This window comes from Aspergillus piperis (genome assembly GCF_003184755.1).
Source record: "Aspergillus piperis CBS 112811 unplaced genomic scaffold BO85scaffold_3, whole genome shotgun sequence".
Classification (NCBI taxonomy): Eukaryota; Fungi; Ascomycota; class Eurotiomycetes; order Eurotiales; family Aspergillaceae; genus Aspergillus; species Aspergillus piperis.
Genome location: NW_020291593.1, coordinates 1,235,763 through 1,251,979, shown reverse-complemented (window position 1 = coordinate 1,251,979; position 16,217 = coordinate 1,235,763). Strand labels below are relative to the sequence as shown.

Sequence of the window (16,217 nt, the reverse complement as noted above, 5' to 3'; positions counted from 1 at the left end):
TGTTCAAGAAATGATGAATGGGTTGAATAACTCACTAGTTAATGAATGAATGAATGAATGGGTTTCGATTCTGCCGCGCACAGACCACCGCGGAGGCGGAATCTGCTTGCTTTGGGTCTTGCTTGCTTCAACTTCTTGCGCGGTTGCTCGGTGTTACTACTTACTAAACCTGCCATTTCTTTTCGCTGTTTCTCTCTCGCATCTCTTTCCCTTTCTCTTTACTTTTATCGTCGCTTAAGGTATAACTCGCCTAAGCATATACAGTGTACAAACAGAAGTGGAATCACGGCAAATAAGGTCTTGAGAATCGATCTATCCCATCTACGCTTCACGAAACCTGGTCTAGCCGACCCCGACCACTCCTCATCAGGGGAGAAAGTAACATATTCACCCAACCCCCCCACAACTGCCATTTCACAAGACACAATCATGTCCGAGCCGCGCAGTCCCGAGCCCGAGCTCAAGCCCGCCGCTGAAGTCGATGAACAAGAACAACAGCAGGAAGCGCCCCCGACGCCTGGCGGCGACGCCGTTTCGGATGAAGAACCCGCTAAGGAGGTAGAGGCGGAGGCAGAGCCAGAAGCCGAAGAGCAACAGGAACAAGAACAAGACCAAGGAGAAGAAGAGGCCGCGCAAGACAATGGTGGCGATAATGATGACGATGACGACGAAGACAAGATCTCCGACGACGAATCCATTCTTTCGGAAGTTGACGAAGCCCAGTTCGAGGACTTCGATCCCGAGAATGTCGATATCGAGGACCGGCCGCAGCTGGCGATTGACGAGGATAACTTGAAGCTGATCGGACGGCATAAGCGGAAGCGTACAGAGGGCGGGGATGAAGAGCGCTCGAAGAGGAAGAGAGAGGGACGTCGCGAGAAGAAGAGTCGGAGGATGAGGGAATTGGAGGACGGAGGCGCGAGTGACGAGGAGAAGGCTAGTCGGAGGAGAAAGAAGAAGGAGGCAGAGATTGCGGAAGAGGAGTTGTTGGATCCGGCTACGAGTATGTTTCTTACTGATGAGGATGGCATAGATGATGCTAATTGCTATGTTTAGAACGGCGGAGAGCTCTTGATCGCGCGATGGACGAGGCGCTGAAGAAGCCTACTAAGAGACGGTTCAGAAAGGCCGATGGCATTGTATGTTCACTTATATGACTTCGCTGGGTGATGGCTGACTCCAACAGGACCTGGAACAAATGGCCGATGCTGAAATCGAAGATATGCGCAAGCGCATGACCCACGCTGCGCAGATGGACGCTATCAACCGTCGCGAGGGCAAGCCTGCCATGCACAAGCTGAAGATGCTTCCTGAGGTAGTCTCGCTGCTCAACCGCAACCAATATGTTAACAGTCTGGTCGACCCCGAAATCAACCTGCTGGAAGCGGTCAAGTTCTTCCTGGAGCCCTTGGATGATGGTTCCCTGCCGGCGTACAACATTCAGCGGGATCTGATGACTGCGCTGGGAAAACTGCCGATCAACAAAGAGGCTCTGGTTGCCAGTGGTATCGGCAAGGTCATTGTCTTCTACACGCGGAGCAAGCGTCCAGAGCCCGGCATCAAGCGCATGGCGGAGCGCCTGCTGGCCGAATGGACGCGCCCGATCCTCCAGCGCAGCGATGATTACTCGAAGAGGGTATACCAGGAGGCTGCCTTTGATCCTACGTATGTTCATTCCTTACTCAGACCCTACTACCTCGAATGTATCACTGACTGGAACAGTAAACTGAGCACGACACGCACTCCATCGGTACAGGCCACTGCTGCAGAGGCTCGTGCCCGTGAGCTACTGCCTCCTCGTCTGGCGAATCGCGCGCGCGCTGACATGACTCACACGAGTTATACGGTGGTGCCGCGACCGACGATGGTACAGGAGAGCAAGTTTGCGCGACCTCTGGGAGCGAGCGGCGAGGATCGCTTCCGTAAGATGCGGGCACGGCAGATTGCGGCGAGCAAGGGATCCCGTCGTTGAAGAATTTTCATTCCTTCAATTATTAATTCTCTATTCTTCTGGCTGTACCTTTTTTGTTCTATTTCCTTTTTCGATCTCATATGTATGTCAGGTTTTATTTCGTAGATTTTTCGGGAGGCGGCGCAGGGCGGAATGTGTATTATTGGATCATGCCATAGCGAATGGGAAGGCACTAGATAAACGGTCGGGCGTTCTCGCGCGAGACGCAGCTTACAAAGTAGAACCAAAGCAGTAAAAACGGTTGCAATTCGGCGACGCTATCAAGGATCCCGGGCAAACGCCGGATGGTCCGAGTCTCCGCCGCAGACCCCGAGCGTCCAGATCGTACGTCACCCGGGCTTTGCACGTATTTCTAGCATCATTCTCCCTCTGCTTTTCTTCCCTTCTTCAATTCTCTCTCCTCCCCCCACAAAAAAAGCATCTAATACATACATATCTACCTCCATTGCAATCAATTACATACGGCTTCTTCACATAATACCATCACAATGAAGATCCTCACCAAAGAAGAAGAAGATGCCCACTACCGGTACTTCCGCCCTCCCCGCCACCCACTTTTCGAACCAAGTAACTAACCCAGCAATTCTCCAGCGAGGTCGTTAAGGGCGGTACTATCGGTGGTCTCATCGGTCTGGTAGGCGGCGCAGCCGGTGTTCTCGCCGCCACCAGGCGCTACCAAACCATTCGCAACCTCACCCTCCCCATGAAATCCTTCCTCGTGACCTCCTCCGGTACCTTCGTGGGTATCATCAGCGCCGACCACGCCTCCCGCAGCTTCGAAGCCCAGCGCAACGCCAGTCGCCAATGGTACGAGAACCGCGAGGAGCGTCTCCGCCAGGAGGAATTGTCGCAGCTGTCCACGCTCGATCGCGCGCTTCAGTGGGCCCGCCGCGAGAAGTACAAGATTGTCGGTGCCACGTGGGTGGCTAGTATGATTGGTAGTTTCGCCATGGTCAACCGGAATAAGCACCTCAGTGGATCACAGAAGTTGGTCCAGGCCAGAGTTTACGCCCAGGGCTTGACCCTCGCTGTGTTGGTGGCTAGTGCGGCGTTCGAGATCCAGGATCAGAGGAAGGGTCGTGGCTTGTTGCAGGATAAGGTGAAGGCCGAGAGGCAGGCTGCTGAGGAGAGAAAGAATGCTGAGCAGGAGCACACGGGTGATCTGTGGAAGGATATGGTTGCTGCTGAGGAGGACCGGTTGAGGAAGAGGAAGATGAGTCTGTCCGAGTCGGATTACTTGCATCCTCATAATGGACAGGAGAAGAAGGTTGAGGAGGTCAAGGAGGAGAAGGAGGAGCCTAAGAAGGAGGCTGCTGAGGCAAAGGAGGAGAAGAAGGAGTAAAATGGTTGATGCGAGTGTGATTGATTCTTGTTTATATATCTAGACGTGATTGGGCTGGCCTTGATCACTGGTGTATTTGTTCTTTTCACATCTGCTGTTACTTTTGCCAGTTTTCTTTATGGGGTTGGATACACTCTTCACTCTGGATATAATGTGGCGGATTGGTTTGCTAGATTTGGATGAAAAGTGATTATGACTGATTGCGAATGGTACATGTCACATCTTTGAGTCTATATTTGAATATCGATCTTATCTACAACCCACATGCATTATGGAGCTATAAGTCGATCAGTTAATCCGACTGGGGCTTCATGTACGGCCATAGTAAATGATTGCCACTATACCTTTAGTCCAGTTCCAATCCTACTGGGTATGATTACCTTCAGATTACATAGTTTCCAGATCTAGATTGCTGAGCTGATCAATGAATAACCACCTCGCCACAATCCCATAATATAGAACATGTTACTAATCGAACACCACCTTCATTCACCATCCAGTTAGATATGCATAATCAAATTCATGCCACGGACCATCACCTCGTACTAATAGCGTGTTCCATTTGTGTCCTGCACGTGCCCCGCCTGACCACTGACCAGCTATCAATGCATAAGTAGATAGATAGTATCAGCCTCCAAGTGGGGCTTGCAGATCCAGAATTGCTTGTTGCCTGCAGCCCCCAATTGAACTATAGACTGACTCACTCGCCCAGCTGTCATGGCCTCCAGACCCCAATGTCTCATTGGTTACACAGAATGTGGCATTGCTCGGAAATATCCTATTCCCTGGTGGAGTGTAACTAGCTAATTAGTTGCCGTGAGGCTCACAAGGCTTTCGCAATGCTACAGTCTTATCTAAAGCTACTAGCACAGCCTCGTGTTCATTCATTCACCGACTCAGTTCACTCTACCTCACTGGATTTCTCTTGCTGACTATAAAGCTTTTCCATCCCCTCCAAAGACAGATACCAATCTCCACATCCACTATCGTTGCCTGGGAAAATGAGGTGCATGAACCAAAGCACGTTCTTCCAAAACTACGTCTATGCCCTTGAGCATGACTTCTGCTCTCCCACTGGGGAGCCCGCCGCCTGGGCGCCTGGGTACCCCAAATATTGGGGTCAGGAAACAGCAAGAATTCAGCTAGAGGGGAAGGCAAACGCGCTTGCTCTCAGTCCTGACAGTAAGATCATTGCTGTGGGTATTGACAGGGAGATCCATATCTTCAATGCAGAGACGCAGGAACGTGTTGATGTGTTGAGAGGACATACGTGTGCCGTGGAGCAGGTGGAGTTTGCTCCGAAGATTATCAATACCGCGGGTTCAGAAGGCACCCGGTACGTCCTGGTTTCAACAGGCGAGCATCTCGAAGAGAGTGCTGGAGAGGGTTACCGCCATGAGGGATATGATTTCGCGGTGATCGTCCTATGGGAGCTGGACGAGCGCGGGAGACTCCGACAAAAGGAAGACAGGCCAGTTGACGTCGACACCCTCACGAGCAGAACTCTACAGCCCCTTGTATCAGACCTAGTGTCCAACTACGGCTGGAAACGTGACGAGAAAGCCATGGGGGCCATTGAACAGGCCATGAAAAAGGCCCTCCTAAATGCCGTCAGTCTACACGAACAAGAAAGCAAACTCCGTCTTCAAGGCGAATTGGCCTCCTTCGGTAGCCCCACATTCAGCCCAGATGGCAAGACTATGATCTATCTCGGTCAGAATGAAACAACCCAGCACGGACTTCGTGACCCTGCTCTCCTTCCATGTGTTAATCTCTGGGACATGCAGAGCCGGTCTCTTCGACACCGACTGCTCGGCCACACAGACTCTATCATGTGGGCCGGGATGAGCCCAGACAATACTCTAGGTGCGTCCATCGCATGGGACGGCACTGCGCGAGTTTGGAATGCCGACTCCGGAGACTGTGTCCACGTGTTTGGTTTCGGGGACTGTCAGCTCTGGAGCGGCGCCTTCTCTCCCGATAGCAAGTACCTCGCTGTCAGCCAGGGAAGCCCCAGAACTCATATCCATGTCTACGACCTTCAAACAGGACAGTCCGTCTCTCGGTTCGACGGATTCCGCCACTGGGCACGCACCCTAGCTTGGAGCCCTGACGGTACGGTGATTGCAGCAGGAGGGGACAGCGGCACAGTGCGTCTTTGGGATCCGTTGACCGGCGAGGAACAGATGCAATGGCGTCTGGCATTTGAGAATTCCTTGATGCGGAGCTTTGCAGGGATTCAAAGCGTGCAGTTCGTTGACGGGGGAAGAAAGTTGGTGTTCCGGACCCGGGAGGGGACGGTGGAGACGTATGATTTCCAAAGTAATCTCAAGCAGCAGTTTACGAGAGGTGCGGGGGATAAAATTGACACCAGCCCTGAGGGAAGGATGGCTGTTTCGGGTGATGCTCAGCTGCTGGTCGTTCCGGACGCGGATGGGATTTTGAGATTGTGGAATCTGTAGATATGATGTTTTGTATGAGGCATTGTGGGAGGATATTCATTCGGAATACTTGCGACAGAAATAGTACTGTACTTTAACCTGCGTGGATACCAAGACACTGTTACCAGTTAGCCTTCTCTCATATGGGTAAGCTGTAGGTTCTGGTAGACATTATGGCGGAATCTGCCCTGAGCAACTAAGCTCCTTCGGCCACTTTGGTACTAATTATACTACTGCATGCGGACTGACTACTACAGGCACAGCATAGGTCAAGTCAAGTCGTGGAAAAATAAACATATTAGGACCAAGATCATCATTAGTAGACATCACAGTCTGTAGAACTTTGAAGTTGTCTCTTGTATGGCATTATATGGATGCCCGAGCCGGGCACGTGGCCGCTTTGGATGGAAACTTCGTCGGAGCCTGTTCGCACAGGCCGCGCCTACGTCCCTCGCTATATCAAGCTCCCTGACCCAGTTCCTCTGTCTTCTTTGCGACTTCATTACTTATGAGCAGCACTTGGTTACATTCAGACAAAATGGGCAGTGTACCAGCGCCAGTCTCACTATCCCATCCTGACGCGGCACACTGGAACAGGGAGTTGATGCTCGAGTTTCAGGCCATTCTGGAGAAGGACCCAGCGGCGGACTTGATGTCAATGTTCTCTGAGGCTTACCTCCGTGAACATCAAAAAGTCCTTGACAGTCAGCTGTCTTATGCCGGGCTTATCAATCGCCGTGTATTAAGCGGCCTTCAAGACGACCTGCGACGTGACCCGGAAGCCAACCTGCTATCAAACTTCCCGAAGAACTATACTCGCCGAATTACAATGGCGCTTGGAGCGAAAGCCGCGTTAAAGGAGAAACAAGAGCCTGAGGTGAAGGCGCCTGAGTTCAGAGAATGTCACCTCGACCGTGCAGAGACTGCCACAGTCATTTATCCGTTATCCGATGAAGTTATTGCTTTGCTTGCAGGATGTTCACGACCGGACGCGGATCAATTTTCGCTCGGTGATGAGAAATCGCTCGTATCATCCTTGCGAACGCTGCTTTGGAACTCACCACAACTCTGGCAGAGTTCTGTAAGAGGCATGGTGGTTAAGTGCAACGAAAACGTTATTGCCAAGGTCATAAATGGGAATAGGGATTACACGGAGTACACTAGCATGCAATTTCTTGAGAAGCGGGCGCCCCAAATTCCTGCTCCGAGGCCCCATGGGCTGGTAGCATTTGGCCCTTTTCGTGTGATATTCATGTCATATGTTCCCGACATGACTTTGACCCAAGCATGGCCTAACCTGTCACATGAGAACAAGCTTTCAATCCAGCACCAGCTTGATGATATATTTCGCAGTCTAAGACAGATTCGACAGAAAGAGGGTACTAGTACACTTGGTGGAACTTGTGGAGAGGGAGTCAAGGAGCTAACGGTCGACGAATGTGCCCTGTTCAAAGGCATTACAACAACAAAAGAGTACAGTGATCTACAATTTTCGGCTCGTCATCATGGAAGTTCCACTTATGTTGGACTTCTGCGCTCATTCCTGGAACATGACACCTCAACACTGGCACATGAATCGGTGTTCACCCATGGCGATGTGCGAACTGATAATATAATGGTGAAGCAGGATCCCGGTTCTAGCGGCCAATATATTGTCACTGGAATCATTGACTGGGAGGACAGTGGCTTCTATCCGTTCTATTATGAGTGCACTGCGCTGACACGTACTATGAGCCTGGTGGACGAAAATGATTGGTATCTGTATCTGCCGCAGAGCATTTCACCGTCGAACTTTCCTGTGCGTTGGCTGGTTGATCGGCTTTGGCATATACATTTACGGACTACATAAGTCACGTCGCGACTTAGGATCAAGTCTTGACTAGATGTACCCTTATCTTGGCGTACAAAGTAAACGTTTTGAATAGCAGGTCACATCCGTCTAATTTAATGTGATAAAGGGAAGAGCATCGGCTCCATATATCTACCGGTGAATATTTCCAATAGTATAAGACAGAACGATGTTCACTTCCGTATGGAGGGATGAGAATAGATTGGTTCGACTGACCGTAGACTCCGCCAAGGCCAAGGGGTTATCTCCCCAATGATTACGGGGAAGAATTGGAGAGGATGGGAATATACCTCGGCGTTTACGTCTTCCTCAGCCTCTAGGTGTAGTCTTTATGGTTGCTGCTTGCTGGTATGTCCCCAAAGTGTGTTCAAGTATTAAGGGATAATGGGAAGAGGCTTGTATTTGCCAGGATTGTCTCAAAGTAGGCGCTGCGACTTCATGATGGCCTTCTAAAGAGTACCATGCGGTAAGTCACTGTTATTCGGACTGGGTAAGTGAATAGCAGCTGTAATGAATAATACCCGTTAAGGGTATCCGGTATACTTCACTCGAGATTGTTAGTGAATACAGTCATACTCAGCTACATAAATAACACCAGCCGCGCTTTCCCCATTGAAATTACCCAACTCTTCCCACCACATCCTCAGCTTAACTCAACTACTCCCTGATCATATCCCACCAAGAGCTCAAAAAATGCCAGCAGTAGAGTCCATGTCTCTCTCCTCAGTCCCCCACGAATTCTGCATCAGCGAAGATCTATCCGAACTACAACCTAACCAAAAACCACCCCCGTCCCTGCGCGAAGCAAGACTACCCCTATTACGCCCGCTCGAAAAAGCCGACATTCTTGAATTATGCATTCAGTCACCGTCCATTCACATCGGTGATTACAACTCTATGGTTGAGGCTCAAGAACGAAATCTCGATTTGCAACCCCTCTCCAAGTTATGGAGGCAGGAGATGATGAAACTGCCCCCTTTCGCTAAGATCATATTCGATCTGACATTGCCACTACGGGAGGACGAAGATGCCATCGTTTGGGATATAGGCAAGCGCAGAGAAGGATGTTTTATCGTCGGTGTCAGAGAAGTCATGCATATTGCTACCACTATTGCTTTGACAACGAGAGTGCGCTTGAAGGGCGAGGCGGTTTCTTTTGATCTTGATTACGAGGATCTTGATCTTGTTTATGATGATGGGAGTGATGAAGTCGTGTCTTGGCGTCTAGATGCGCTGCGGGAGGAGATTAGGGCGTTGGGTACGGCGAAGTCTAATGAGGTGAAAGGGGAGAGTGGGGGTGCTGGTGTGGGCGTGGGTGGACAATCTTCGGATGGATCTGTTCATGGTTTGGATGTTGAGGTTGGACGGACTTGATAGCACGGTGTGAGTTGTGATCGGAAGATTTTCGAGGCAGGTCCGGATCATGGGTCCATAGGTAACATGCGTTGAAGTCAAGATAGGATTGGTGGTCAACAGCTGGCAAACGTGCTGTGGTTGGTATCGTTAGGCTGGATGTTTGGAGGCCAAGCATTAGTGGAAGTTTAGTGAATAGCTGTCCCTACTTCTTAAAGTCCTAAAGTGTTTTTTTGTGGTTCCTCATTAGTAAACCCTAGCGATTACAGGGAAGTAACCATGATTCCGAATGCCAATTATCCAGCGAACTATCGAAAGAGAACTATATTGTGAAGTGCTAGGACCTGCTGGTGCAGCTTTGCTGATACTAGTAAGTGTTCACAGTGGTGCATATGTCAATATGTACTCACTATGGACACGAGCATTCAAACAGCAGTAGATTGAGAAAAAGTACATGTGCCGGATTCGATAGTTGATTCGCACGATTGGTCTGACACTACGGAAAGATGAAAAGTAATACTTTCCTGATGACTGTTCCATTCTTTGACCTTACCAGTTGGTACCCTGTGCTATATATAAATAGGAAATGGCAATTCCATATTATCTAACCTCCACGCATTCGTAGAAAGATAGTAGATACTCCAAGGTAAACCTCAAGTGTGTGCCGGTGTTTGCCAATTAAAGTTTACCCAGAGAGACGGTGATAGCTTTAGAATAGTAATCAAAAGTATATAGGATACTCAGGCATGACTGTATTCGGCGCTGCAGGATCAAAGTTTGAGAGTGCCGATAACTCTCCTGAGTGTTGTTTCCCTTTATGGAAACAAAGAACAAGCATCTTGGCCGTGCTTGAGGGAGTAGAGCTTCAACCTTGGCAAACGAGGCTCTACCGTTAAGCTATGGGTTCTGTTCTTGCTCCCAAATGAACTGAGAAGTCTGCATCCCATCATCTTAAAATACCTGTCATTACTGTGGACGTTGACTAATAGTATTATAACGGAACCGGAGGAATCTTCTACGTCCAGACTGAACAGACTATGCTTACTACGCTTTGTCTACTCTTGCGGCTTACTAGATTCAATAGTCTAGCGCTAGTCCTCGGTTGGGCAGTTCGAGATCAGATTTCTCCGAAAGACGAGTTGGCCCACTCCAAGGCCTATTGGCTTAGCTATAGGCTGCAAAGTAAAGATGTGGTATGTCTGAAGCTGCGGAAGTGCTAATTTAGCGTTCCATCCATGGTGCTAAACGCTGCCTGGGCCCTGCAGAGCGATCAGATCAGCATTCCTACTTCTGTTTAGATGTAGGAGACCCGCTCTCATTATGCTTGCCGAGTGCACTTGCCACCCGTTCTTGGGGTTCTCTTTATAGCTTTCTACGGGGAGTTGCTTTATTTTCCAGCCCCTATTTGCGAGTCGCATGTCTCGAATGGTTGGGGATGGTTATTCCGTGTGGAGTATACGGACCTCGCCGAGCTTATATTAAGATGAACGAGAGCGACTTAACCGGATTTCAAAGACCGAGCGACGATTCTCATGATATTTCCTACCGCTCAGTTAGTGCCATACACTGAAGGTTCAGCTTTCAATATCCCTTACTTCCACTGAGGTGTGGTTGTTGTCTCGCAAGTTCGCCAGCATGGACGAGTATTCGGAAGAGCGGCTTCATCAATCCAAACAACACCTAATCATCACCGTTTCGATTGTGTTCATAGTCCTGGAAGTGGTATGCGTGGTTCTGCGCTTTACTTCTAAATTTGTTGAACGGCTGAAGTTCGGCTGGGATGATGCTCTCATGGTTGTGGGCCTTATCCTCTGCGTTGCCGATGCGAGCTGCACAATAGGTAGGCCGTGATATCCTAGCCATCTCGTCAGATAATACACCTAACTCGCACTTCCCGACAGCTGCTGTGAAATTCGGCGGGGTCGGCCTGCATCAAGAAATCGTCCGCCAGATCGATCCTGAGATGCTAGTGACGGCGACCAAGTTCCTCATCACCACTCCGCTTCTCTACTTCGCTACCGTCGTACCTCCAAAACTCGCCATTTTGCACCTATACCTGAGCATCTTCACCGATAAGATGCTCCGAAAGATATGCTACGGCACCGGAGCAGTCATCATCATCAATTGGCTTGTGGTCACTATCGCTGGTGTTGTTTCCTGCCGACCACTAAGTTACTACTGGACGTTCCACGGAAGCTGCATTGACATCAATGCGTGGCTGCGCTGGGGAGGATTCGCGCACATATTGACGGACGTCGTCATGTTGATATTGCCGATGCCGGTGGTTTGGAATTTGCATGCCTCGAGTCGCCTCAAACTGGGTATTTGGGTTACTTTTCTGATGGGCAGTGTGTAAGTTGCGACTCCCTTACTTCTATTATGGTCATCATATTATCAAAGAGAGAGGTATTGACACCGTGCGAACAACAGTGGCATGGTCTCTTCCATCATCCGATTCCGAGAATTTTACGTGACTGACGTACAAGGGGACGTAACCTGGGCGGCCTCGACGCTGGTGATCTGGGCTGAGATCGAAGGTGGAATTTACCTTATAGCAGCCTGTTTGCCTACCTATCGGCCGCTAACCAAATTTATTTGGCGTCGCGTTCTCAGGAAGCGCAGCCAGACGGGCGAATCTCTGCATACTGGAACGGGCCACAGGGCCAGCCAACTGCGACCGGGCCTCGGGTCCACGCATAATGAGTCGAAGTTTCCGTGGATGGAGGCATCGAGAAGTGAGGAAGATGTCTTGCGCATGGTGACCCTGGGCAGTCGTTCAGGTGCGGATATCAAGCCGGGGCAAATTGTGGTGGAGCATCACTTTTCGGTGCATTGATTTGGACCTTTCTTGCATTACCTTCGATAAATATTTGCCATCTTTGAATGCTTAATAATTGGACAAGAATATATGTTATCTTTGAGTTGAGATATTTATTAACGAGAGACCTCGGATGTGAGGGCATGCATCCATTTCCTCTACAGATACCCATCGTGGGATGAGTCCCACCTCCGACCGAGCTGGACGGGACACGCTATCCACCTTGCTGTTCATATCTTCCCAAAGAAGAAATGAAGATGTTGGTCAACTTGATCTAGACGAACGATCCAATCGTATTTGCGTCAAGAAGATTCACAAGGCTACAAAGAACACAGAAATCGGCTCAAAAATCCACTGACGCGAGGCCGCCATCATTAGTGGCTGTTCGGGCCACTAGGGCTTGATTGATGTGGTTAGAGCAGAGCCTAAGTTTGGATCATTACCACTCAGCCGTTTGGCTTTATTGCTAGTGCTGACTGACTAGATTGGCCTCAAATGCCATATCACTTATTCCTTCGCTCAATGGGGCAGGTATGATCCGATGAGGCTGTCGAGCTTATTGTGGCTGCAGCTTATTGGTTCTTTTTAAATATCCTCACATCGTTGGCCTGCCGTTATCTATCTCCACCCCACATACCAGAGAGCACAAAGTACTCCACAAACATCCCTATGTGCAGCTCCACTGGCTATCCGAAGCCCACTTAAGTTCCACTTATTCTAGTCGGCATGTTCCGCTAAACATACGCTGGTGCTTGCTTGGGTTGAAGTAGGTGCGGGCCCCTCGGCCACATGGTCCCAGCTAAGCTGACTACTCTTTCACTCAACAACACTATATAAACACTACAAGCTGCGCACCTCAATCAGATCTCAAATACACTGGAAACCAAAAGTGGTTTTGACCATGACTGTCCAAGATGCCTCTCAGTTTGATCCGCGGACGCAACTGCTCCCTCATATCGTTGACCACTACGCCAAGGTCAAACCCGACGCCATCTATGCTGAATACCCAGTCTCTCTGATGAGCTACGATGATGGATACCGGCCCATCACATTCAAAGCATTTGCAAATGCCATCAACGGCATTGCCTGGTGGCTAACGGAGAAGCTGGGTCCCGGTGACGGTGAAACCCTCGCTTACGTGGGACCTAATGACCTGCGGTACCCGGCATTGGTATTGGGTTCTGTGAAGGCGGGATATCGCGTATGTGATATGACTTGGAACTTTGAAATAGTCAAGCTGACTCTGTATTGTCGAAGATGTTCCTCACCTCCCCAAGGAACAGCGTGGCTGCTCACAGTAGCCTGTTCAACCGCCTCAGTTGCACTAAGCTAGTCACCCCTGTGCCCCATCCACCGCCAGTCAAGGCCATCCTCGAGGGACAAACGCTGGATATACTGGAGGTGCCTAGTGTCGATGAGCTGATAAGCAAAGAATATGCTCATTTTGAATTCTCTAAGACTTACCCGGAAGCTGCAGGGGAGGTTCTCGCCGTAATGTACGTCCCTGATTGTCTGTGCAGTGATCGAAGACTAAACTTGCAGTCATACATCTGGCTCCACAGGTATCCCAAAGCCTATCTTCTGGACCCATGACACCGCGTGCAAGCATATGCATACGACGGTTCTGGATCCCCCAAGGGGCCATGAGAGCCAGGATAGCTGGCTCTTTGGCAAGCGGATATTCCTCGTTCCGCCACCATTCCATGTAAGTCTGCGTTGCATATTTGCAGAAAATATAGGAAGCTAATAACGTCATAGGCTGCGGGTCTGGCATATTCGCTTTTCATTACCATTCCAGTCGGCACTATCGTCATCTTTCCGGCATCTGGCGGTCTTCCTACCGCCGCCTCCCTTGTAGAGGCAAGAAAGAAGACTCAGATTGATATTCTCTTGGGTGTTCCTTCCATCATCCAAGAATTCTCCCAGAGCCCGGAGCTTTTGGACTACTGCAGCAAGCACCTTGAACGCTTGGTTTACTGTGGTGGAGATCTTCCCCAGCCAATCGGGGACGCCGTGGCATCCAAGATTAGAATCATGAATCTTTACGGTGCCTCTGAGGTCGGCATGATCAGCACCATCCATTCCAAAACCAATAGAGACCCTCGCACGGATTGGCGATACCTTCACATCAATCCCCGGATGGGAGCAGAGCTTCGCCACGTCGCCGATCAGTACTACGAACTAGTGATTGTCCGAAGCCCGAAGACTGAGAAACACCAGCTCACCTTCACAGTCTTTCCAGATCAACAGGAATACCGCACCAAAGACCTCTTCGTGCGGCACCCGGACCCCAGTAAGCCGGACCTGTGGCGCTGGGCCGCTCGTGCAGATGATGTGATTGTCTTCTTGAACGGCGAGAAAACAAACCCTGTGTCTATGGAACAACACATCGCTGCATCCAATCCAGAAATTACCGCAGTCTTAGTGGCTGGGGCACGTCGCTTCCAAGCATCTCTCCTAGTTGAAATTGGAGGCAAGGATCTCAGTGCACCTGAGCGCGCTGCGATGATTGAGAAATTCTGGCCAAGCATTGAAGAAGCCAACGCGGTTTGTCCAGCTCATGCACGCGTAGCCAAAACCCATATTCTATTCACAAAGCCAGACAAGCCCATGCTTCGTGCCGGAAAGGGAACAATTCAGCGAGCTGCATCGCTCGAACTGTACACGTCGGAGTTGGATGCCCTGTATGCCGACGCGGACAGACTATCGCAGACAGCCAGTAATGGCGAACCTGCTGGACCTGGCCAGGTGGACGATCCAAAAATCCTTTCGGATTATATTAGAAGTACAATCAACTACGTTACTGGGTGGGACCTCACAGATGACCAGAATTTCTTCGAGCTGGGCCTTGACTCCCTGCAGGCTATCACCGCCACTCGGGCCTTCAAGAAGGGCCTTGATCTCCCCACGCTCACTCCAAACCTAATTTATCTCCATCCCTCTGTGGATGAACTCACCCAGGCAGTGCTTCACTTGCAGCAACATGAGGAGGCTTCTGCTGAGGAGCGAAAAGAAGCCCAGCTGCAGCAGCGGGAAGAACTACTACAGGAGCTCAGTAGCCAGTTTCAAGCGCCCAAGTCCCATGTGGTCATTTTGACCGGCTCGACAGGTAACCTGGGAAGCTATCTTCTCGACACTCTCCTACAATCCCCTTCCGTTGCCTACGTGCATTGTCTGAACCGCACACCTTACGCAGGGGAAAGCCACCGCGTAAAACATAGCGGAATGAAAACCGATCTGTCTCGAGCGAGCTTCTGGACTGCGGACCTTTCCCAGCCGGACCTAGGCCTGGGACCTGATGTCTTCAAAACCTTGCGAAACATTGCCACTCTAATCATCCACAACGCCTGGGCAGTCAATTTCAACCTCAGCCTGTCTTCCTTCAAGCCAAACCTCACCGGTGTGCTAAACTTGATCAACTTCGCTGCCCAATCACATCAGTCACCCCATCTCTTCTTCCTATCATCCATTAGCTCCACTATGGGCCACTACACAGAAACCGGCCTAACCCCGGAAGAAGTGATCACAACTACGACCCCCGGACCCAACGGCTACGCAGATAGCAAGTACCTTGCAGAACAGTTACTAGCGCAAGCGGCTCGCCAGGGCCGACTACACGCCTCATTCGCACGTGTCGGTCAGATAGCAGGGCCGGTCCGTTTCAGGGGAGTATGGAACAAGACAGAATGGTTTCCGAGCCTCGTCCTCAGCTCTTATCACCTGGGTATATTGCCTGATACACTCGGACCGGCCCTCAATCGCATCGACTGGGTACCGGTTGATCTGCTTGCTGAAGTCCTAGTGGACTTGGCAGTGGCTTGTCGACGCGGGGAACCTGGATCTGTCCAGGTGTATCACCCACTGAACCTACACCCGGTAGACTGGGAGGCAATTCGTCCAGTAGTCGCCGAAGCCATCTTTAAGGTTTCAAGAAAGACTATCAAGTCTGTCCCCTTTACCGAGTGGGTGCAGCGCGTCCGGCAGGATTTGGAGACGGCTGGTGGTACCGGCGAGAAGATGAGTGAAGAAGAGCTGCAGAAACGATTGGCCAAAAATCCAGCCGCAAAGTTGCTGGAATTCTTTGAAGGGGTTATGTCGCAGACTGAGCGAGTGAATGTGCTGGATACAAGGCTGACGGGACAGGTCAGCGAGAAGTTGCGGGCTGTGGATGCAGTGAAGCCGGAATGGATGAATGTGTGGGTGGAGGAATGGGTTCGTCGTGAGTTGGTTGTGGATTGGTCAATCGTTGGTCGTGAGTTTAAGGGTGTGTGGAAATAAATTTTACGAATGTAGTAATGTTCCAGAGAGTGATATGCTGGTCTTCCTTGCATATAACAGTGCTGCGTTTGAGTATGAAGGCTGGCCAAAGGCCTTCAGTATATCTATAAAGAAGACAGAGTAAACCTATCAATTCGCACACAGAGGGAGCACTTTTATGACAC

The 16,217-nt window shown here is 50.3% G+C and overlaps 7 protein-coding genes across 7 annotated transcripts; all 7 read left to right on the top strand.

The window, feature by feature from the left end:
- The first annotated feature begins 154 nt into the window (after positions 1-154).
- Positions 155-2,150, top strand: BO85DRAFT_390915 (transcription factor SPN1). Its single transcript, XM_025656791.1, has 4 exons — positions 155-1,003; positions 1,057-1,139; positions 1,187-1,665; positions 1,723-2,150. Exons 1-4 carry the CDS (start codon positions 430-432, stop codon positions 1,970-1,972), a joined length of 1,386 nt encoding a protein of 461 aa, XP_025519111.1. The 5' UTR covers positions 155-429; the 3' UTR covers positions 1,973-2,150.
- A 194-nt stretch (positions 2,151-2,344) lies between these two features.
- On the top strand, positions 2,345-3,640 carry BO85DRAFT_517388 (HIG1 domain-containing protein). The gene is made up of 2 exons (XM_025664906.1): positions 2,345-2,501; positions 2,564-3,640. Exons 1-2 carry the CDS (start codon positions 2,461-2,463, stop codon positions 3,312-3,314), a joined length of 792 nt encoding a protein of 263 aa, XP_025519110.1. The 5' UTR covers positions 2,345-2,460; the 3' UTR covers positions 3,315-3,640.
- A 524-nt stretch (positions 3,641-4,164) lies between these two features.
- Positions 4,165-5,892, top strand: BO85DRAFT_446344 (WD40 repeat domain-containing protein). The gene has a single exon (XM_025659483.1). It carries the CDS (start codon positions 4,316-4,318, stop codon positions 5,774-5,776), a length of 1,461 nt encoding a protein of 486 aa, XP_025519109.1. The 5' UTR covers positions 4,165-4,315; the 3' UTR covers positions 5,777-5,892.
- A 335-nt stretch (positions 5,893-6,227) lies between these two features.
- On the top strand, positions 6,228-7,792 carry BO85DRAFT_446343 (aminoglycoside phosphotransferase family protein). The gene has a single exon (XM_025659482.1). The coding sequence runs from the start codon at positions 6,294-6,296 to the stop codon at positions 7,602-7,604; it is 1,311 nt and encodes a 436-aa protein (XP_025519108.1). The 5' UTR covers positions 6,228-6,293; the 3' UTR covers positions 7,605-7,792.
- Positions 7,793-8,297: 505 nt separating this feature from the next.
- Positions 8,298-8,988, top strand: BO85DRAFT_506772 (uncharacterized protein; the record flags this gene model as incomplete). The annotated part of the gene is made up of 1 exon (XM_025664378.1): positions 8,298-8,988. One exon carries the CDS (start codon positions 8,298-8,300, stop codon positions 8,976-8,978), a length of 681 nt encoding a protein of 226 aa, XP_025519107.1. The 3' UTR covers positions 8,979-8,988.
- A 1,604-nt stretch (positions 8,989-10,592) lies between these two features.
- On the top strand, positions 10,593-11,793 carry BO85DRAFT_435484 (uncharacterized protein; the record flags this gene model as incomplete). Its single annotated transcript, XM_025658528.1, has 3 exons — positions 10,593-10,797; positions 10,859-11,309; positions 11,388-11,793. The coding sequence occupies 3 exons, from the start codon at positions 10,593-10,595 to the stop codon at positions 11,791-11,793; spliced, it is 1,062 nt and encodes a 353-aa protein (XP_025519106.1).
- Positions 11,794-12,530: 737 nt separating this feature from the next.
- Positions 12,531-16,077, top strand: BO85DRAFT_466494 (NRPS-like enzyme). Its single transcript, XM_025662132.1, has 4 exons — positions 12,531-12,976; positions 13,033-13,271; positions 13,318-13,480; positions 13,534-16,077. The coding sequence occupies exons 1-4, from the start codon at positions 12,677-12,679 to the stop codon at positions 16,051-16,053; spliced, it is 3,222 nt and encodes a 1,073-aa protein (XP_025519105.1). The 5' UTR covers positions 12,531-12,676; the 3' UTR covers positions 16,054-16,077.
- The last annotated feature ends 140 nt before the right edge of the window (positions 16,078-16,217 follow it).

Bases quoted from the DNA above. Each gene is read 5' to 3' on its own strand.
- BO85DRAFT_390915 (XM_025656791.1), top strand. From the start codon at position 430: ATGTCCGAGCCGCGCAGTCCCGAGCCCGAGCTCAAGCCCGCCGCTGAA. The intron at 1,004-1,056 runs GTATGTTTCTTA...TGCTATGTTTAG, and splicing joins GTTGTTGGATCCGGCTACGA to AACGGCGGAGAGCTCTTGAT. The intron at 1,666-1,722 runs GTATGTTCATTC...TGACTGGAACAG, and splicing joins GAGGCTGCCTTTGATCCTAC to TAAACTGAGCACGACACGCA.
- BO85DRAFT_517388 (XM_025664906.1), top strand. From the start codon at position 2,461: ATGAAGATCCTCACCAAAGAAGAAGAAGATGCCCACTACCG. The intron at 2,502-2,563 runs GTACTTCCGCCC...GCAATTCTCCAG, and splicing joins GAAGAAGATGCCCACTACCG to CGAGGTCGTTAAGGGCGGTA.
- BO85DRAFT_446344 (XM_025659483.1), top strand. From the start codon at position 4,316: ATGAGGTGCATGAACCAAAGCACGTTCTTCCAAAACTACGTCTATGCC.
- BO85DRAFT_446343 (XM_025659482.1), top strand. From the start codon at position 6,294: ATGGGCAGTGTACCAGCGCCAGTCTCACTATCCCATCCTGACGCGGCA.
- BO85DRAFT_466494 (XM_025662132.1), top strand. From the start codon at position 12,677: ATGACTGTCCAAGATGCCTCTCAGTTTGATCCGCGGACGCAACTGCTC. The intron at 13,272-13,317 runs GTACGTCCCTGA...CTAAACTTGCAG, and splicing joins GGGGAGGTTCTCGCCGTAAT to TCATACATCTGGCTCCACAG. The intron at 13,481-13,533 runs GTAAGTCTGCGT...ATAACGTCATAG, and splicing joins TCGTTCCGCCACCATTCCAT to GCTGCGGGTCTGGCATATTC.